We start from the raw sequence: 22,400 nt of genomic DNA, 5'->3' as shown, positions 1-22,400 counted from the left end.
TCTCCTGGTCAGGTGGAGTCCGTCTGGTCCCTGCAGTCCCTGTAGCGCCTCTCCGTGGTCTAGGAATCCAAAGTTCATCTCTATGCACCATCTGCGAAGCCACTCATTAGTCCATTTGATACGCTCTTCTCTTGCTTTGCCTCTGTCTCTCACTTGGAGGATCGATGAGAAGACCACCTGTGCTCCTATCTGCTTTAACCTCTTACCCAGGGCTCCGAAGTCTTCGGGTATGTTCTCCGAGGTGCTCCTGGCAGTGTCGTTCGTACCTACATGGATGAGAAGCATAGGGAAATGATCATGAGGTTTTAGAAGTTTATCCAGACAGGTGGTGACATCTTTGATCTTGGCTCCAGGGAGACAACAGACCTCTCTGGAATGCATATCCGGTCTGCAGATTGGTCCCTCAGTGCCCCTCAGCATGGAGTCCCCAATGACCACCACTCTGCGCTTCTTCCGCGGGGGCTGAACCGTGAGCTCCTGAACTGAATTTATGTGCTGGGTATCTTCTCGAGCCTCTTCTGGTACCTCCTCAGCGGTTCCATCTTGTAAGATCTGGAATCTGTTTCTTAGGGTGAGTTGTGGGGTTGATGTAGAACTACCCTGTTTGTGAGAAAAGAAAGAAGAGGAAGATGTTACCAGCTGCCAGGATCCAGCATCTCCAATCATTTCCTGTACCCCAATTGTTGAATCTAAAGCTGGAGGTTTGGGTGTCACGGGGATGGGTGATTATAGAAACATAGAACTTTGTTGATCACTAAAAACAGTGGAGACTAAGGGTCTATCAAGCTCAGCATCCTGTCTTTGACACTGGCCAGTCTTGGTCTTTGGAACTGCCCATTGTGTCAGAAGCAATAGGGATTAAGTGACTTGCCCAGGGTCACAAGGAGTGTAGTGTAGCTCTAACCACTGGATTTAGAAGTTGGCTTCTTTTGGGATCTTTAACTCATCATCGCTAGGACTCGAATCTGAGTCCGTGGCACCTAACATAGAATGGAATTAGTATGGCAAAGTAATGAAGAATGGTCCAGCAGCCCCCACCCTCCCTCCACCTCACCTTATATTCGTTCCGAGTTTGCCGGCTTCCTTTTTCCCTAGCTGCACGCGTTCAAAAAGCCGTGCATTTAGCCAGCTCCCTCCCTCACCTCACCTTAAATTTCGAGTTTTCCGGCTTCCTTTTTTCCGAGCCGCACGTGTTCAAAAATCTGTGCACGCGCGGCTGCGCGAGTCAATCAAACTTCTCCTCTCCTGCAACTTCCTGTTTCCGGTTGCGTCAGAGGAAAAGATTGATTGACTCGCGCAGCCGCGCGTGCACGGATTTTTGAACACGTGCGGCTCGGAAAAAAGGAAGCCGGAAAACTCGAAATTTAAGGTGAGGTGGAGGGAGGGAGCTGGCTAAATGCTACGGGCGGGCGGGCGGTGGCTGCGGGGACCGCGCGATCCTTGATACCTCACTGCGGAGACAAGACCATTCACCGCCCCGCGGGCGGTGAATGGCCTTGTCCCCGTCGCCGCAGCGACTGCTAGTTTTCTTCCCCGTTTTCGGCGGGTGACCCGCGGCTAAAATGCAGTGGCCGCGGGTAAACCGCCACCGTGTCATTCTCTACTTGGAATTAAAGCACCACAGTGATTGCATAGAATAAAGGTCATCTTGATTGGTTGTGAAGTGACCTGATTTGAATAGTCCTGATTATTTGGGTCTCTATATATGAAAAGTGGTCCCTGGGGTGGGTGGGACTTTAAGTCTTACCCTTATTCCTATGAAGGGAAAGAGGAAGAACACCATAGTCTATGAAACTTGCCCCATTTATGAAGCCTCCATGCCTTAAGTTTATAGAGGCTAAGCCACTCATTCAGCATAACAAGCACCTGTGCCCTATATGGCCCAGGAGGCAAATTTCAAAATTGGGCCACAATTTTGAAATTTGCCTATTGGGCCATATAGGACACAGGTGCTTGGTATGCTGAATGAGTGGCTTAGCCTGTATAAACTTAAGCGGTTTGACAAAGACAATTTCACCCTCCCCCCAATCAGCAGCATACACATGAAGTAGGGTTATTTCAGTAGAGGGAGAGACAGGCCTGAGCAATATATTAGACAGAAGTTGAAAGTTGTAAGTCTAATAGTGGAAAAGCAGTGCACAACTCCACCACATATGAAAGTAAGTACCCTCCCCACCAAAACCCCTCCAACAATCCCCCGGAGCCCCCCTCTTCATTTTTACCAATCGTTCCAGCGTGAGATACCAACAGAAAATAACTTTATAGCCATTTTCCACCAAAAGGGTAGCCATGCCCAATGAAGCAGTGTGACCCCCAGACCCCCCCCTCCTGTAAAGAGAGAGGCCTCCCAATGTCTGCCTCCCAAGCTAACATATAGGGCAGATGAGCCCCTGTCTAGCGTTTAAGCAGCCATAAATTTGAGATATGGCTCCCTTCTGCAGTACTGGCTCCAGCAGTCGTTCAAAAGCCTTATGGCCCAACAGTAAATCTCAAAGAAGACTTAAGCTGATGAAATAATGCTTTACCTCTAGATAAGGAAATAGGTCCCTCGGGGCCAGACCATATTGGGCCACTAAACATAATAACATAAGAATTGCCATCTCCGGGTCAGACCCTGGGTCCATCAAGTCCGGTGATCCACACACACGGAGGCCCTGCCAGATGTACCCTGGCATAGTTTTAGTCCCCATATCACTGTATGCTTCTCAAGGGAGATGTGCATCTAGTTTACCCTTAAATCCTAGAACGGTGGATTATGCAATTACTTCCTCTGGGAGAGCATTCCAGGTGTCCATCACTTGCTGCATGAAACAGAACTCTGGAGGAGTGTGTTGCGCAGTGGTTGGATCTACAGCCTCAGTACCCTGGGGTTGTGGGTTCAAACCCCGCGCTGCTCCTTGTGACCCTTGTCAAGTCACTCAGTCCTCCATAGCCCCAGGTACATTAGCTAGATTGTGAGCCCACCGGGACAGAGAGGGAAAATACTTGAGTACCTGATTGTAAAACCGCTTAGATAACCTTGATAGGCGGTATATAAAATCCTAATAAACTTGAAACTTGAACTTCCTGATATTCATCCTGGACCTGTCCCCCCTCAGCTTCAGTCTATGTCCTCTTGATTGTGTCACATTGGACATTGTAACTAATTACTTTCCCTGCTCCATTTTGTTGAATCCTTTCAGTAGTTTGAAAGTCTCGATCAGATTCTTTCGCAGTCTCCTCTTCTCAAGGGAGAACAACCCCAGTCTCCTAAGTCGTTCCTCGTAGTCCAGGTTCTCCATACCTTTCACTAGCTTCGTTGCTCGTCTCTGCACCCTCTCTAGCAGTTTTATATCCTTCTTTAGGTATGGAGACCAATGCTGGACACAGTATTCCAGGTGCGGTCTGACCATGGCTCTGTAGAGTGGTATTATAACTTCTCTGATCTACTAGTAATTCCCTTCTTTATCATGCCTAACATTCTATTTGCTTTCTTCGCTGCCGCCACACATTGCGCCGACGGTTTCAGGGTCCTATCTATCAGTACACCCGGGTCCTTTTCCTGTTTGGTCTTTCCCAGAGTTACACCTGACATACTATACTTGTGATCTTTATTTTTTCTGCCTAAATGCATCACTTTGCATTTTTCCACATTAAAATTCATCTGCCATTTATCTGCCCACTTCTCCAATTAATTCAAGTTGCTCTGGAGTTCCTCGCTGTCCTTCTGCGATCTGATTGCCCGGCATAGCTTTGTGTCGTCTGCAAACTTGATGATTTCACTGGATGTTCCTTCTTCCAGGTCATTTATGAAAATATTAAATAAGATGGGTTCATTCCTTCTTTCAGATAATATCCACCAGCTGACATAAGCACATAAGCAATACCTCTGCCGGGTCAGACCTGAGGTCCATCGTGCCCAGCAGTCCGCTCACGCGGCGGCCCAACAGGTCCAGAACCTGTGTAATAATCCTCTATCTATACCCCTCTATCCCCTTTTCCAACAGGAAATTGTCCAATCCTTTCTTAAACCCCAGTACCATACTCTGCCCTATTACATCCTCTGGAAGTGCATTCCAGGTGTCCACCACCCGCTGAGTAAAGAAAAACTTCCTAGCATTTGTTTTGAATCTATCCCCTTCTAATTTTTCCAAATGCCCTCTTGTTCTTTTATGTTTTGAAAGTTTGAAGAATCTGTCTCTCTCCACTTTCTCTATGCCCTTCATGATCTTGTAGGTCTCTATCATGTCTCCTCTGAGTCTCCGCTTTTCCAGGGAGAAGAGCTCCAGCTTCTCCAATCTTTCAGTGTATAAAAGGTTTTCCATGCCCTTAATCATTCGTGTCGCTCTCCTCTGGACCCTCTCAAGTATTGCCATATCCTTCTTAAGGTGCGGTGACCAATACTGAACACAGTACTCCAGGTGCGGGCGCACCATTGCCCGATACAACGGCAGGATGACTTCTTTTGTTCTGGTCGTAATACCATTTTTAATAATACCCAACATTCTGTTCGCCTTCTTCGCGACTGCTGCGCATTGCGCCGTTGACTTCATTGTTGTATCCACCAGTACACCCAAATCTCTTTCAAGGTTACTTCCCTCTAATACTAATCCCCCCATTTGGTAGCTGAACATCGGGTTCTTTCTCCCTATATGCATGACCTTGCATTTCCCTACGTTGAATTTCATCTGCCATTTATTCGCCCACTCCTCCAGTTTGCTTAGGTCCCTTTGTAGGTCCTCACACTCTTCCGTAGTTCTGACCCTTCTACAGAGTTTAGTGTCATCCGCAAATTTTATAACTTCACATTTCGTCCCCATTTCCAGGTCATTAATAAATACATTGAACAGCAGCGGTCCAAGTACAGACCCCTGCGGAACTCCACTCGTGACTTTCCTCCAGCCCGAGTAGTGACCCTTCACTCCAACCCTCTGTCTCCTGCCTGCCAACCAGTGTTTGACCCATCTGTGTACGTCCCCTTCCACCCCGTGGTTCCACAGCTTCCTAAGTAACCGCTCATGGGGTACCTTGTCAAAGGCCTTTTGGAAGTCAAGGTAGATGATGTCTACAGGTTCCCCTTTGTCCAAATGGCTGTTTACCCCCTCGAAGAAGTGCAGTAAGTTTGTTTGGCACGATCTTCCCTTGCAGAAGCCATGTTGGCTCGCTTTCATCAGCCCATTTTTTTCGATGTGCTCACAGATGCTGTCCTTTATCAGTGCTTCTACCATCTTGCCTGGAACCGATGTCAAACTTACCGGCCTATAGTTTCCCGGGTCTCCTCTTGACCCCTTTTTAAAGATAGGTGTAACATTTGCTATCTTCCAGTCCTCCGGTATCTCTCCAGTTTTCAAGGATAGGTTGCAAACTCGTTGGAGTATTTCCGCTATCTCATTTCTTAGTTCTTTTAGTACCCTAGGGTGGATTCCGTCTGGGCCTGGTGATTTGTCGCTTTTCAATCTATCTATCTGTTGGAGGACATCCTCATGGCTCACCTCTATTGCCGACAGTTTTTTTTCTTAATCACCATGGAAGATCACGTCGGGTTCCGGTACATTGGATGTGTCCTCGCTTGTGAAGACTGAGGAGAAGAATTTGTTTAACCTGTCAGCTACCTCTTTTTGCTCCTTTATCACTCCCTTTTTATCTCCATCATCCAACGGTCCTACTTCCTCCCTCGCCGGTTTCTTCCCCTTAACATATCTGAAGAATGATTTGAAGTTTTTTGCCTCCCTGGCCAGTCTCTCTTCGTATTCTCTTTTCGCTCTCCTAACCACTTGGTGACATTCTCTTTGGCCTTTCCTGTGTTCATCCCAGTTTTCCCCAGTCTGGTCCTTTTTCCATTTCCGGAATGATTTTTTTTTGTCTCCTATCGCTTTCTTCACCTCATTGTTTATCCATGCGGGGTCTTTTGTTCGGTTTTTTTTGCACCCTTTTCTAAATATGGGGATGTACATATGTTGTGCTTCTTGCACTGTGCCCTTGAATAGAGACCAGGCTTGCTCTACAGTTTCTGTTTTCCTTGAGCTGTTTCTAAGTTTTTTTCTTACCATTGCTCTCATAGCATCATAGTTCCCTTTCTTGAAGTTGAGCGTTGTCACTGTGGTTCTTTTCCCTTTTGTTGTACTTACTCCTAATTTGTACTGGATCATGTTGTGATCACTGTTTCCTAGTGGCCCTACTACTTCCACTTCTTTTGCAGGTCCCCCTAATCCGTTGAGGATTAGGTCAAGAGTGGCATCTCCTCTTGTTGGTTCCTTGACAAGCTGATCCATAAAGCAGTCCCTCACAGCCTCTAAGAATTCTGTTTCCCTCGCACAGTTTGAGTTTCCAATACTCCAGTTTATCCCGGGGTAGTTGAAATCTCCCGCCAGATCTTTGTCGTTTGCTTCCGTTTGTCCAGGTGGACGATAGTATAGACCCAATCTTATGTCAAGGCCACCTTTTCCTGGTAATTTGACCCATAATGACTCCAGTCCTTCCGTCTTTGGTTCTATATCCACTCCGGACGAGGGAATGGTGTCTTTTATGTATAGTGCTATTCCTCCACCCTTCTTGTTGGTCCTGTCTCTTCTATAGAGTTTGTACCCTGGCAGCACTACGTCCCATTGGTTATCCTCGTTCCACCATGTTTCCGTGATTCCAATGATGTCTAGGTTTTCTTTTATGGCTATGGCTTCTAATTCTCCCATTTTGGACTTTAGGCTCCTTGCATTAGCGTACAAGCAATTTAAGTCCTGGTCTTTTCTTTTCTCTGCTGGTTTTATATGTGTTTTGCTCCCCATACCATCCCCTATTTGGGCTGCCGGTCCCTCATTTCTGTTCCCTTCTTCCTTATTTTTTGGTGTATCTTTTTCGTCTGCATCCTGATTTCCTGATCTCTCCTGTTCCTCTAATTTTATCTGATTGTCCTTTTTGTTGGTCAACAGCTTCTGTTGTTCGCCTCTTGCCTGTTCCCAGCATTTTTCCCTCTCAGTATCTTCTTTGGATACTCTTGTCCGAACCGTCGACGTCAGGTCAACTATCGGCTTTCCCCTTTTTCTCAGTTTAAAGCCTGCTCAATTCCTCTCTTGACGTTGTTTGCTAGCAGTCTCGTTCCTGCCTTGCTCAGGTGTAGTCCGTCCCTCCTGAAGAGCTTGTTCTTCCCCCCAAAAGTTGTCCAGTTCCTTATAAAAAGGAATCCTTCTTCTTCGCACCATCTCCTCAACCATGCGTTTATTGCTTGTAGCTCGGACTGCCTCTTCACGTCTGCCCTCGGTACTGGCAAAATCTCTGAGAATGCTATCTTCTGTGTCCTCAGCTTCAGTTTCCTTCCCAGGATCTTGAACTGTTCAATTAGCGTAGTCCTGCTATAATTTCTCCTGTTGACATCATTTGTTCCCACGTGGATTATCACTGCTGTCTCTTCTGTTTCTGCTCCGTCTAGGATCCTCTCGACTCTGTCGGTGATGTCCTTCATTCTTGCTCCTGGGAGACAGGTCACTAGCCGATCCTCTCTCCCTCCTGCTACGTGACTGTCCACTTCTCTCATGATTGAGTCTCCCACGACGACTGCAGATTTCCCCTTCTTCAGCTTCCTCACAGGTCTCAAGTCTGTATCCTCCGTGTGGTTTAGCTCTTCTCTTTCAGGGCACCCGCCAGTCTTCGTCGTCTCTGCTTGCACGACTCTTCCATGCGATCCTTCATCCTCGGCGTCTGTTGGCTCCTGTCTTCCATCTGTTGGCCCATGTCCTCCATCTTGTGTAGCTGTAGCTTCCTCGCTCCAGTGCTGCTGATGATCCTGCTCTTTTGCCTGCCTGTAGGCCTCCTCGATGAATCTTTCGAGCTCCCTTACTTGCTCCTCGATGTGGCTTTCTCCTGCGGGGTCCTCAGTTGTCTTGAAAGGTGCTTCTGAGATGTGGAGTCCCTCCAGCTCTTGAACCCTGCACTGCAGTCTACCAACTTCCTTCTTCAGGCTTTCCAGTTCCTGACACCGACTGCATATGTATGCCTGCCTTCCCGAGGGAAGGTAGTCATACATATGACACTCTGTGCAGTACACTGGGAAGCTCCTCCGGGTTCCTGCTGCTTCCATTTCTCTTTCTTCGGAGTCCACTAGATGTCCTCTCCCTTGTCTTATGTTCTTATGTGTGCGGGCTCTGTGCTCTCTCCTGTGTTTGGCTCTTTCCTGTCTACTTCTTCTGCCGCTTTTTATATTGGTGGGTCTGTTAGCCTCCCTTGGGCCTCTTTCTTGTCCCCGAAGCCTGCTTCTTTATCCTTTGCTGTCTTGTGTGTGTCTTATTGTGTGTTTTCTTCTTGTGCGTGTGCTCTCCCTACATGCGTGCTCGCTTCTTCCTTACCTGGTGTTCTGAAGTCCTTGGCTGTCTTTTCTCGACCCTTCTCAAGGCCCTTCGCAAAGGCGCTCTCGCTAAGGCGAGCGCCTTTGCCGCTCGCCTTCGCCGCGCGCCGAACGGCCGCGCGCCCTGGCTCCCTTCCTGTTAAGGGGGAGTCGGGACGATGACGCTGCTGACGTGGAGGGGGTGGGCGGAGCTTCCTCTCGCCGCTACCCGCTCCTCTCTGCTGCCTCCTTCAAAAAGAAAGAAAAGAAAAACTCTTCCGGCTTCTCTCACCGGCTGTTTCTCCCCTGCCTCCGCTGCTTCTGCTCCTCTCCTCGCGGCTGCTAAATTGGTCTTCGCGCCCTGGCTCCCTTCCTGTTAAGGGGGAGTCGGGGCGATGACGCTGCTGACGTGGAGGGGGTGGGCGGAGCTTCCTCTCGCCGCTACCCGCTCCTCTCTGCTGCCTCCTTCAAAAAGAAAGAAAAGAAAAACTCTTCCGGCTTCTCTCACCGGCTGTTTCTCCCCTGCCTCTGCTGCTTCTGCTCCTCTCCTCGCGGCTGACCCACACACATCAATCCTGCTTCCTCCCAACGAAAGAAAACCCATGACCCCCCGGCAGAAACTCAGCGTTCTATCGAAGGGGAGTAAACCAGGAATATTTGCGGTCCTGCAAAAGAAGACCTCGTACCACCTACTACACACGTAAAGTAGTAGTCACTGCCTCATACTCGGAAACAGATGAACCTTTCCTGGCAACATTCATTCCAGTTTTTGGAGTAATATATTATGGAGTACTTTGAATTAATTGTCCTCATTGAATGAGCTGTAATCTTTGATGTTTGTACACATTTTGTTTGTTTGTTTTATTTTATGTATGTTACTATTTGTAAAGCCTCCTAGGAAAAGGTAGTTGAGAAATCTTTTAAATAAATAAATAAAAAAAATTTACTTCAACTATTTTACCTACACCTGTTCCCTAAGGAACATTCTCCATAGAACTTTTTACTCCATCTCCTTTTCATCCTAAAAAGTCTGAAGGTTTAGGAGTGGCTGTAGGGGAGGAGGAGGCCACTACATCCTTTTTAGGATGTTTTTTCCTTTACTCCAGTTTATCTCAATCATAATTTCTGGACTGACGTTCTCTTCTATAAAGTCTACAATTACATGCTTATTCATTCTGGAGTCAGTATGCACCTGTTCCTACTGGGTTTTTCATAAAGGTCTCTTACATTTCTTTCGGTTTTGCTTTATACACACAGATAATTTCTGTGCTTGGCTGCACTTCATTTCAACTTCTTGCTGAGTTACTCAGGTTGCACTTTACTATATATCTCAGCTGGAGATTCTAGTTCTCGGGCTCTATATCAACGGACCGAGAATATTTGGCCCTAGAAAAGTACTCAACATACATATTTCAATCATAAATTACCTTTTTCTCCTCACTGTCTAGCAATGGTGGCCTTTCTCTTGGATGGAACGGACCAGTCCCTCTGTGCGTTTCCTCTAATTCCTTTCTTGCTCAATTCGCTTGCTTATGGAACTGAGGCGCTGCAAGCGGGCGTTGGGTGGTAAGGTGCTTGTGCGGTGTGGACAGTCAAGAAGTTTCTTAAAACTTGAAGCGATGGTGCACTTTTCATGCTGTCTGTTCCGGATTCCATGGATGATGTCACCTATATGTGAGAATATCTGCCTGCTATCTATCTCCAGATACACCAGTTACGGTAAGTAACTGTGCTTTTCCTGTCTTACAAGGGTTGATAACCACAATTCCTAGAGGTCTGTTTCCACCCAGCCTACCCATCATACCTTCCTGCACTGCCTCCCAAGCTTCCTTTCCATAACTGGAAACCCCCTTCCAGCAAAGAAAAGTGAGGCTTCTGTGTAAGTTAAGTTCAGCTTCTTCCCCTTTTCCTGGGAGAAAAACTGATCCATGCCATCCATGTCTGCTTAGCTTTCCTTCTTGTATCTCCCATGGACTTTGATAGGTTATGTCTGTCACAATAGTGAATGAAGTACTTCACTGCAATTTGAACTGTATTTTTAGACAGCAGAGTTTGAAAATTGTACAAGGGTTAAAAGACGTTTGAAGTAAGGTATGCTATATATTATAGAGAAAAGAAACTTTTATATAAAAACTGTTTTCTTCAATGTTGCATTGTTATATTCTCATAGAAGCATTTCAATGTAGACTACTTTTGAGTTTGCTCCGCTAAAAAGCAGCTTAACTTGACAATATAAAAGTAAAATATTTCCTTGTTTTACATGTTTTTTTTAATCTAGGAGAAATCTAAACTAGAAAGTGAAATGGTAAACTTAGAGTCACAGCTTCTGATGTTGAAAAAAGGATGTGCAGAAAGGACAGAGAAGATAGAAGATATTCAGAAAAAAATTAATGAGGTAACCAATTAATATGCTGTAAAACTTTTTTTTGTTTAAGTTCAATAAGTTTTATTTGTATTTCCAAAAAAAGTACAACAATAAGACAACAGTACAAAGAAAATAGAAATGCAGTATTCAATTCAAACACACAGTATTAAGCAGTAAGTCATGGGAGGAAACGGAAAAGGAAACATGTCCCCTATGAGTCATATACAGAATAACCCAAAAAACATAAGAGACATTTCACAGCTCAAATAAAGGGTGAGAGAGAAACATCTAACAAGAGCCGCCAGTGACGCTCAAAAGAGTGTAAAGATTTATTTTTAAAAGTGGCAGCTCTCTCATATTTAGCTGTGACACAGACCATATTCCACCACATAGAGTAAGTCACCACTGAAAGGTTCTTCCAATTTTACAATACTAATTTTATGGCCAAATGTAAAAGTAGGGAGAAAAGCTTCTTGTCATCTTCAGCCAAATCATGAGCAAGAGTATGAGTACCAAGAAGTACAATAGCAGGAGTGAGTGTAGAGGAAATATTGAAAATATCACAGATTTTCCCCCAAATAGATTGCCAGAACGGATTAATCAGAGGACAATGAAAAAGCTGATGTAAAAAGGTGCCCCGTTCTTTGTTACAGGACCAGCAGAGACCAGATTCAGAAGTTTTGAAATGGGACAGCTTATGTGGAGTCCATACAGCCCTACGGAGAACAAAATATATGGATTGTTTCAAGGATGAGGAGCAAGAGGAGCGCGTGGAAGAAAGCCACACACTTTTCCAGACATCTTGTAGGGGCGGAATCTGCAAATCAAATTCCCATGTGTGTTCAGTGCCAAGGGGCTGATGATATGTTTCCATTTGCAAGCATTTATACCATTTAGACGCACAACCCTTGACAGCGTGTAGTTTGACAAACATAGAAAGCAGACTAGGAGAGTCAGAGGTGAGTGGAGAGGCACGCATGGTCGAAGATATACAGTGAACCAACTGGATCCAATGAAAATGCTGAGTGCTGGCAAGATGATATCGCTTTTGTAGCTGAGAGAAGGACAACCATGAAGTATCATCGCGTAAATCATGAATAGACCAAATTCCAGAACTTTGCCATTCCGGCCAATGAATGCAGACACCATGTATTTTAAAGGCAGGATTGTTCCAGATCGGAGCATGTAAGGTGGTTGACCAAGGGTGCGCAAGGTGTTTCTCAAGGAAGGCCACTGCAGATTTGGCGCTATGGTAAATAGAACTGGCAGATTTAGGCAAGTGCTGAAAAGGTAGGAGATGAAGAGGCTGGTTCTTATGAGCCATATCGGTGAGTAATCAGGGGAAATTGACATAAACCAATGAGAGGTTTGTTGAAGTATGAAAGCAACATGATAAGAACGAAAGTCCGGAAAGTTGACTCCTCCACATACTTTGCTAGTTTTTAGTTTAGCCAGTGCTATCCTCGGGGGTTTGGAATTCCATAAAAAGACAGCAAGAGATCTTTCAATAGTAGTGTAAACAGTGTCAGCAAAAAGAATGGGAATCATATTCAAAAAATATGTGATCTTGGGTACCACTACCATCTTGATGGTGCTTAGGCGGCCCCACCAGGTGAGACGTAAGGGAGACCAACGTGATAAGAGATCCTTAACCATAGACAATAGTTTAGTGGCATATAGTTTCATCAATAGTTGGAGCAAAGTAGATTCCTAAGTATTTCAAAGCTGTGTCGGACCAATCATTTGAGATGTTGGAGCTCATATTTAACTTCCGGATGATTGAGAGGCATGATTTCAGATTTTGTTTGATTAAGTTTGTAGCCAGAAACCAAAGCATAGGCAGAGATGGTATCCAGGATGTGGGAGATAGAGTCCGGTGTGGTGTACAATAAGATGTCGTCAGCATAAGCCGAATACTTAACAAAAATCCGGTCTATGTCTACACCTCTGATGTTGATGTTCTGCTTGATGGATAAAAGAAGCGTTTCCTATGCGATGTTAAAAAGCAAGGACGACAGTGGACAACCCTGACGGGTACCACGACTTGGATGAAAGAAGGTCGACAGCTGATTGTTGATGAGGATTCTGGTAGAAGGAGAGGTATATAATACTCTAATCATGTTGATAGCTGGTTCAGAGAAGCCAAATCTCAAGGTACAGAATAAGAAGGTCCATTCAACTCTGTCAAAGGTCTTCTCTGCATCGAGACCAATAGCGAGATGAGGCACATCCAAAGCTGCCACTCGGTGTAGGACATGAAAAAATAGTCTGGTATTATCGTGAGAAAGACGCCCATGCGTAAATCCAGTCTGTTCAGATGAAATCAATCGAGGAAGAAGTTGTTGCATTCTCCCTGCCAGTATTTTCGCATAAAGCTTAGTGTCCACATTTATCATGGACAGAGGACGATAACTATGGACTTGTTGTTTATCTTTGCCAGCTTTGGGCAAAACTACTATCACAGCTTTGGTGAAGGAGCCTCTGATTTCTCGAGATTGAATCAGGTGTGTATACAAGTCCCGTAATAGAAACATAGAAATAGACGGCAGATAAGGGCCACGGCCCATCTAGTTTGCCCACCCCAATGATCCTCCCCTACCTTTCTCTGTGAATAGATCCCATGTGTCTATCCCATTTGGCCTTAAAATCAGGCACGCTGCTGGCCTCAATCACCTGAAGTGGAAGACTATTCCAGCGATCAACCACCCTTTCAGTGAAAAAGAATTTCCTGGTGTCCCCGTGCAGTTTCCCGCCCCTGATTTTCCATGGATGCCCCCTTGTTGCCACGGGACCCTTGAAAAAGAAGATATCTTCTTCCACCTCGATGCAGCCCGTGAGATACTTGAACGTCTCGATCATGTCACCCCTCTCTCTGCGTTCCTCGAGTGAGTACAGCTGCAACTTATCCAGCCGTTCCTCGTACGGGAGATCCTTGAGTCCCGAGATCATCCAGGTGGCCATTCTCTGGACCGACTCAAGTCTCAGCACATCCTTACGGTAATGTGGCCTCCAGAATTGCACACAATATTCCAGGTGGGGCCTCACCATGGATCTATACAATGGCATAATGACTTCAGGCTTACGGCTGACGAAACTCCTGCGTATGCAACCTATGATTTGCCTTGCCTTGGATGAAGCTTGCTCCACTTGATTGGCAGTCTTCATGTTCTCACTGACGATCATCCCTAAGTCTCGTTCTGCTTCAGTTCTTGTTAGGATCTCGCCATTAAGGGTGTAAGTCTTGCATGGATTTTGGCTGCCCAGGTGCATGACTTTGCATTTTTTGGCATTGAAGCTGAGTTGCCAGGACCTAGACCAGCGCTCCAGTAGGAGTAGGTCGTGCATCATGTTGTCAGACATTGAATTTATGTCTGTTGTGCTTTTGTCCACTACATTGCTTAGTTTGGCGTCATCGGCGAATAATGTTATTTTACCTCGCAGCCCTTCTGCCAAGTCTCTTATAAAGATGTTGAATAGGATCGGGCCCAGGACCGAGCCCTGCGGCACTCCACTGATTACCTCCGTCATTTTGGAGGGAGTGCTGTTCACCACTACCCTCTGAAGCCTACCTCCAAACCAGTTCCCAACCCATTTCGTCAATGTGTCGCCCAATCCTATAGAACTCATCTTGCTCAGCAACCCGCGGTGTGGTACGCTATCGAATGCTTTACTGAAGTCCAGGTATACGATGTCCAGGGACTCCCCAACATCCAGCTTCCTCGTCACCCAGTCAAAGAAGCTGATCAGGTTGGATTGGCAGGATCTCCCCTTAGTAAATCCATGTTGACGGGGATCCCGTAGATTCTCCTCGTTCAGGATCGTATCCAATTGGCGTTTGATTAGAGTTTCCATTAGTTTGCACACTATTGATGTGAGACTCACCGGTCTGTAGTTTGCTGTCTCCATCTTGGAGCCTTTCTTGTGGAGTGGAATGACGTTAGCCATCTTCCAGTCCAACGGGACATTATCCGTACTAAGGGAGAGATTGAAGAGCGTGGATAGCGGTTCTGCCAAGACATCACACAACTCCCTGAGCATCCTGGGGTGTAGGTTGTCAGGCCCCATTGCCTTGTTAAACTTAAGCTTTGACAGCTCGCAGTAGACACCGCTGGGTGTAAACTCAAAATTACTAAACGGGTCATTGAAAGGTGACGTAAAATTCTACCGGGAAACCGTCCGGGCCTTGTGTTTTTCCTTTAGCCATAGTCAATAAAGCCTCAGAGATATCAACATCAGTTATAGGGGAGCAAAAGAGCTTATTGTCCATGAGAGCGAGGCTAGGACAAGTGATCCCATGCAGGAAATCCTCAATATTGGCAGTGGAAGGTGATTGTGACATATACAGCTCATCATAATAATCGTAAAATCTGGATAAGATGTCCATTTTAGAAGTGAGGACGTCACCTTCTTTTGATTTTATCGAGGTAATAAAGGACCGTTCAGATTGAGACGATAATTGGCCAACAAGTGTCCAGAGTTATCATGTTCAGCGTAATAGGTCGAGTCTTTCATGAACAAGGTCTTCCCGGCAGTGGCAGCTAATAAGGTATTATATTGAAGTCGATAGTCCCCCCCAACTGATTGAGAAGAGCTAGGTTAGACAGATCATTGCTGAAAAGGGCTTCAAACGAAGAAATCTATGCTTCCAGCTTGGAACGTAATAGTGCAGAGTCTTTATTTTTCTTGGCTTTGTAAGAGATTATTAAACCACGTAAATATGCCTTGAGAGCATCCCAGTAATTGGTCCATGTGGTTTGGTTAACTGGATTGAAATCAGTAAACTCGTGGATGAGCGGCACTAGATAGTCCACAAACTCGGTATCATCTAGAAGTGAAGTGTCGAATCTCCAGCATGGTCTTGGGGAAACTAAATTCCACAAGTTAAGTTCAATGCTGATCAGAGCATGGTCTGACACTAAGATGGAGTGAATGTCTGTGTGAGAAACACTGGAAAGCAAAGAGGTGGATGTCAGAAAATAATCAATCCGTGAGAAAGAAGAGTGCAGTGATGAAAAAAAAGAAAAAGCACGTCTTGATGGATGAGCAACTCTCCAGGGGTCACATAGGTTTAAATGTTGAATAACGTCCAGCAGGGCATTCCACACTTTAGTCCGTTTGTGAGGCGCAGATGACTGTCTGTCCAGAAAGGGGTCCAATGCAATGTTGAAATCACCACCAACGAGAAAAGGCATAGCACCCAGGGCAGTGATAGAATTCGCAATATCATGGAAAAATGCAGGACAGTCTTTGTTAGGGGCATAGATGTTGAATATAGCCCATGTTGAATATAGCCATGTTGAATATAGGGATGAGTGACGATGGGATAGCAACACTCTAGCCCAGCGGCCTTCAGTGCCACAAGCTTGATCAATTACCAGAAGATCAGGATGCTTCTTTATCAGTATGAGGACCCCATTCTTCTTGTCATGAACAGGCAAGAAAAAAGGGGGAATAGCCCAGCTACATATGAATTTGGAAGATTCTGAGGCATCAAGGTGCGTTTCTTGTAAAAGAACGACATCCGGGTGCAACTGGGACAAATATTGAATTATTTTGATCTTCTTCAAGGGGTTATTCAATCCTTTCACGTTAAGGGAAACACATTTAAAAGGCATGTAATCAGAAAAATATACTTATGGCGTATACTGTGCATAGATACAAGGAAACAAATAGCATTTCTATATTGTGTGAACTCCCAAGGCCAAATGAAAACCATTGGGCTGAGGGAGTGAACAAAACGGGTCAGTGAGTGAAGAAGAAAAACAACAGGCCAGAACGAGCCAAAACAGAACTCTGCAATTAGCAGGATATTCCCAGTGATACACAAAAATAATGGATATTTCCACGTGAACACATAAACAACAGCATGAACAGTATGGATTGAGAAACATCAGAAAGAGAAGATGAAGAGGAAACCTTGACTTGTACAGCCATTAGGAAGGTGAGAGGCATTACTAGAAGAGGGCTGGAATTACAGTGGGCTAAAACATGTCATTATCATGAGAAGGGAGAAACAGAGAAGTGGAAATAATGATTAGACATCGAGCAGAGTGTTAAGAGAAGGCAAAAAGGAAGGAAGATAGCCATAATGTTGAAGACATGAGCAAAAACAGCAAGTAGGTCTGACTATACTAGCAGCACAAAGAGAAAGTATAGTAATAAGGAAAGAGTAATGTATGGCAAAGGAGAAAAAAAAAGGATAATAGTTACAGCGCTAGTAAAAGTGAATGAGACAGTGTGCATGTAGTATATACACAAGCCAGTTGAAGAATGAAGAGAGGCTAAGAATTAAGAAGGAGAAAAGGCTAGGCAGAGAAACAGCAATGCACAAATAAAGCAATCATAGACAATCAAGTGCAATGTCAGATAGACTAAAGAAAATGATCAGGTAACATCAATATTGCTAGGAGAGATAGATTCCAAGAAATCTCCAAGCAGGTTAGGATCTGTGAAGTCCTTGGTGCGATTGTTGATAGTAACTCTCAGTCGAGCAGGATAGTACATCCCGAAGCGGGCGTTGAGAGTTTTGAGTCTGGGCCGGTATTCGAGGAGCTGTTTCCGCAGACGTGCAGAATTTTTGCTGAGATCTGGGACGAATATCAAGTTCTTGCCCTCAAATTTCAGAGGCGCTTTCATCTTAGCCTTCTGCATGATCTCGATGGTTTGATTGAAGCGCAGTTGGCTCACGATTATCAGACGAGGAAAGTTTTCACGCGGCACACGCTGGGAGCTGATGCGATGAGCTGTTTCTATTTCAAAGGGTTGCGTGAAAGTAATGTCAAGCAAAGTAGGAATGTGCTCTTGCAAAAACTTGACAAGGTTCTGGCCCTCCCGACCCTCCGATAATCCTAGGATTCGAAAGTTCCGTTTACGGGCCCTATTATTTGCCTCGTCCAGGTCCTTCTCTAACTGCACCAAGCGTTTAAAATGGCGCTGCAGGTCTTTGACATTCTCATCGGTGGCACGTTGTTTAAGTTCCAGAGATTCCACCCGGGTACAGAAGTGTAAAATGTCCGTTTTCATAATGGACATGTCCTGTTTTATATCCTCAATGCCGGCATTAGTTTCGGAAAGCATGTCTTTCAGGGCATGCAATTCCTCCAGTAAGGCGGTCGTAGGGGCATCCTCTGACTTAGAGGCCTGCGATTTGGTAGGGGAAGGAGGGTCGATTTTCATGTGCTTACCGCTTTTAGAAGCCGACATTTTGCAGTAAGTATACAGTAGGTATTTCCTGTACACACGGAGCGAGTTTCGTGCTGGAGTAATAGCAGCAAAAGAGTGTATTCACAATTTTAAAGCAGTATTCAGCCGGAACTCAAATTCAAGCTGCCATCTTCTCCGAAGCTCACTAGTGCCCCCTGTTTTAAAACTTTTAAAAGTAGTATGTAAAATAAATAAAATTGTTGAACTGAAAAAAAAAAAGTAGTATATAGAAACATGGTAAAATAATAGAATAAAATTCACTGGCCTATCTAGTCTGTCATCTTTTTCTATTCATATTGGTAAATGTGAGAAATGAAATTCCTAATATAATGAATTATTAATATACTAGTCTTATAGCCCGTTATATTAACGGGTGCTAGAATATATGTGTGTGTGTCTCTCTTTATTTCTTTTTCTTTCTCTCTCTCCTTAGCCGCTTTCTTTCTTTCTTTTTCCTTGGCTGTCCATCACCACCCCTTGCCTGCTCCCCCTGTCCATTCTCCCTTCCTTTTACCTCCCCTGTGTCCACCACCACCCCTTCACAACTCTCCTTATGCAGCAGCAGCCCTTCTCCCTTTGTTTTACCTCCCCCCTGTCCAGCAGCACCTTTCCCTCCCCCCATACCAGTTCCCTCTGCACCTGCCCCTGTGTCTTTCTTCTTGTCTTTCTGTCTCCCTTCCTCCCTTTGTCTGTGTGTTCAAAGCAGCATTCCCTCCCCCTCCATTTCCCTCCCCCCACACCAGTTCCCTGTGCACCTGCCCCTGTGTCTTTCTGTGTCCCTTCCTCCCTCTGTCTGTCTGTCCAAAGCAACATTCCCTCCCCCTTCCATTTCCCTCCCCCCACACCAGTTCCCTGTGCAGCAGCGTTATTGTTTCCTCTACCCCCTTTCCCTCACAGTCGCGACTACAAACGCGGGCCCTAGTCCTTTGCCGTCGGCCCCCCCCTTCCCGCGGGTCCGAGTACACATGGCGATTCAAGCAGCGTGTCCACCAGTCTTCACACGCTGCTTCGGGTCCTTCTACTGGCCTGATTTACTCTGGCACGTCCGGAGCAAATCAGGGTAGTAGAAGGGCCCGAAGCAGCGTGTGAAGACTGCAGGAAACGCTGCTTAAATCGCCAGTCGGGGCCGCGGTAAGGGAAGGGGGGGGCGCAAAAATCTTCTTCTACCTTGCCTCTCCTCCACCGTCGGGAGTCAGCGCCAGGAGCTTTAACAGCTGGTGGTTACGCGTTGAAAGAATCCCGTGCCTCTTTGAAAACTGTCACACTGCTGGAGGCGGGAGGCGACGGAGAGGGCAGGGGGTGAGCCGCGCATGCGCACTTCCTAGCTGCAGCTCACAGAAAACGGACCCATGCTTAGGAAGTGCGCATGCGCGGCTTACCATTTTATTATATTAGATTTCTAATAGTGTTAATCGTTGCAGAATGTAATAATATATAGAGACAGTAAGAGAAAATTATAAACACATAATTTAGGGAATAGATAACATAACACATACACTAATAATGTGTGGTAATTTTAATTGAATAAACTAGTGTTAATTATTGCAAACTGCAGAGATCTGCAGAAAAAAGTACAGAACTGGTAAATTGCTGAGAAAGGGCAGGAAGAGAGGGGGATGAGACATTATTGAAAGAAACAATGCCTCCAATAACTAAAGTATAATGATCCTGCAATAAGACATAAGGTTTTGTTCAAGTAACAAATCAAAGGACACAGCACGTAGCATGAGGGGTAAGAATGTGATAGGAGGATCAGGTAACCATATATGGGAAATAGAAAATAAAGTTAGCAGAAATTAGGGTGATGGGAGAGGTAAACAGATGCGGGGGAAAATGGAAGTATAGAGGGAAACATTTGATAGGTTGTGAACTGTTACTGCTCTAATCAGTGAGTAGGCAGGGAGGAGGGAGTAAGAAATTTGTGGATTAACTATATAATGAATAATCATACTGAGCTTTGTGTGCCTACTCTGTGTTTTGAAGCGGGCACCCTCTTGCAAAAGCAACTAATATAATAGTTTCTCTGCTCCACTGAGTCTGTCCTGAGTTCTGGTAATGAGCATTTCTCACAGTAAGTATACATCTCAGCTATCAGTTGCAAAGTGTAACTGCCTCCAAGATTTCTTCCATTTTTAATTGCCTTGTGCCTCTGTATACCACTATTTTGGATAGAAGAGCACGCAAGGTCCCATTTTGTTTGCTCTAGCACCCACCTTTTCTATGTCTAACTACAAAAGACTACAACGTCTAAATAGCACCCTCCAATAATAGTCTAAATAGCCAACTATACTAGCGTGGCTATTGACTAGATATGTAATCTACATCAGTATTTCCAGTGCAATAAGTGAGACATTCTAGACCAGTGGTTCTCAACCCTATCCTAGGGAGCCCCTAGCCAGTTGGGTTTTCAGGATATCCCTAATGAATATGCATGAGAGAGATTTGCATATAATAGAGGAGACAGGCATGCAAATATGTCTTTTGCATATTCATTAGGGATATCTTGAAAACCCAACTGGCTGGGGGTCCCCTAGGATAGGGTTGAGAACCACTGTTCTAGGCAGACTGCATACTGCTGCAGAAGGAATCCACTCTGGATTTTTCACTCTGCCTCTGCTGTACTTCACTGGGTTTTCTAGCTCCACCTACAGTTCTTTCCTTCTGTACGCATGCCTGCAGGAGTGTTTGTTCTGCTCTTCCCATTTTATTATTTTTAATTCGATGTAATTTTGTCCTTTTTTCGGGTAATTTGGTGCTTGGAACGAATTTGAAGCTCTGCCTGTTTGAGAATTCACAGACTTTGGTCTGTAGCTGACAGGCCGATTCCACTGGGTTAGCCAGCCTGCATAATTTTCTCTGTTAAGGGGTGGTCAAGCGCAGGCTGTTAGGTGCCCTAGGAGTCTTGATAGCGTTTCGCAGGGTGCCAGCTGCATCTTCGCACCTCTGCCCATCCTGGTGCGCATCCATTGGTCCGCAGGGGTGGAGATGTAGTCAAACATAGGAGTCTGGGAGCCCAAAAATCAGCTTCACAGAATCAATCCCATCATTGTGGCAGTGAATTTTCTCATCCAGCTATTGTGAAGGAGCTTGAAAGCAGGCTACAGTACAGATCCCGACAGCCTGTGAGAGGAATCTGTGGAGTTTGGAAAAGTGGAGTTTTGAGTATTTCAGAGTGTTCCCCTATGTTCCCCCTCCTAGAAAATCCTAAAATCACCATTTTTAGAGTTTGGGAAGTGTGAAAAATATCGTAATTTTGTCACAAATTTTTTGATGGTGGCTATTTTGGATTTTTAGTGATCTTTTTTTCTAAAGCTCTCTGCTTCTTCAAAACTGCAAATTTTACCGAGAAATCTGCTGAGATGGAGTCCTTGAGCTCTCATGTGAATTCTTGCCAGAATTGTGCAGATTTAGTGTTTTTAGAGCATTCTTGTGCCACATACCTCGTGGCGCAGTTGGCAGGGCCACAGCATACAGCTTAGTCTTTCCCTGCTGAAGCAGGTGACTAAACATTCAGCTAGCCCGGTGGGGCAGCCTTTGTTGCTTTTGGGGCTTGGCACGGCTGGTAATTCCGTTCGCCAGACTGCAGACTCTTCACAGCCTAAGAAATGTAGATTTTAGTCGCCTTAGGGTGACTCTATGCCCCAGGATCCGGACAAATTTTCTGAATTTATGAAATTTTTGTGGTCTGAATCTCAGAATCAGTGTTCTCCCCTTGTGCAATCCCAATCTGCCTCCATGGTGTCTCTCAGTGGCGTTGCTCCTTTGGACACATCCTCAATTCAACCTGCCACTGTGCTTGCGCTGACTGACCTTGATTTGGTGGATCCTGATGCAGATGACTCACTTGCTGACCCCTTATTTGCAGTTGCAGTTTGCTACCTTTCCCTGGCACCATGACATGTGTTCTGGTCTTGGAGCAGTTTGACTCTTTGGAGTGTGCTCTGAGAATTGCTAGAGCAATGTCACGCTGGTATCCTCTGGCACAGGATTGTCAACAGCTTTTGGGTCAGTCCAGGGTGGATTATTCGGTGGTGCAGGTGACTAAACGCACCTCTCTCCCCAGTGGCATACTATTAGAGGATATGCAGGACCGCTGTGTGGATGTGGTCCTCAGGAAACACTTTAACGCAGCTGCTTTAGGCACTAAAGCTGATTCGGTAATGTTTTTTGTCACACGTGCCTGTCTCTCAGATGCGCTCACTGGAGAGTGAGGTTGTAGTTTTCCCTCCTCAACTTTTTTTGGCGGGGACAGATTATATTGTTGATGCATTTTATGACCTTATGAGAGTTTTGGCAAAGGTTTTCGGCATACTCCATTTCTGTCCGCAGAATGCTTAGTTTCAGACTGGACTTGTGATTCCACTTCAAAGGCTACTTTGGTTAGACTGCCTTTTCAGGAGCAGTTATTCTGGGATGGACCATTGCCCTAAGACTTTGCTTGATAGCAGACCCAAACCCTCCTGGGGTTCTGGTTGTTCTTATTTTGTGGCTCACAGCGATCCCAACCATATGCAAGTGCCATGTCACAGATATTTTCAC

At 45.4% G+C, this 22,400-nt stretch overlaps 1 protein-coding gene across 3 annotated transcripts in view; it reads left to right on the top strand.

Annotated features, from left to right (window-relative positions):
- SMC1B (structural maintenance of chromosomes 1B) overlaps window positions 1-22,400 on the top strand; it is an 896,774-nt gene that overhangs the window by 505,085 nt on the left and 369,289 nt on the right. For all 3 annotated transcript variants that reach the window (XM_033952101.1, XM_033952100.1, XM_033952102.1), the window contains one exon: window positions 10,572-10,688. In XM_033952101.1, the coding sequence (XP_033807992.1) occupies window positions 10,572-10,688 (117 nt within the window). The remainder of the gene's footprint in view (window positions 1-10,571; window positions 10,689-22,400) is intronic.

This window comes from Geotrypetes seraphini, chromosome 7, assembly GCF_902459505.1.
Source record: "Geotrypetes seraphini chromosome 7, aGeoSer1.1, whole genome shotgun sequence".
Taxonomy (NCBI): domain Eukaryota; kingdom Metazoa; phylum Chordata; class Amphibia; order Gymnophiona; family Dermophiidae; genus Geotrypetes; species Geotrypetes seraphini.
Note: the sequence above shows the minus strand (reverse complement) of the source record. Positions and strands in the feature narration are given on the sequence as shown.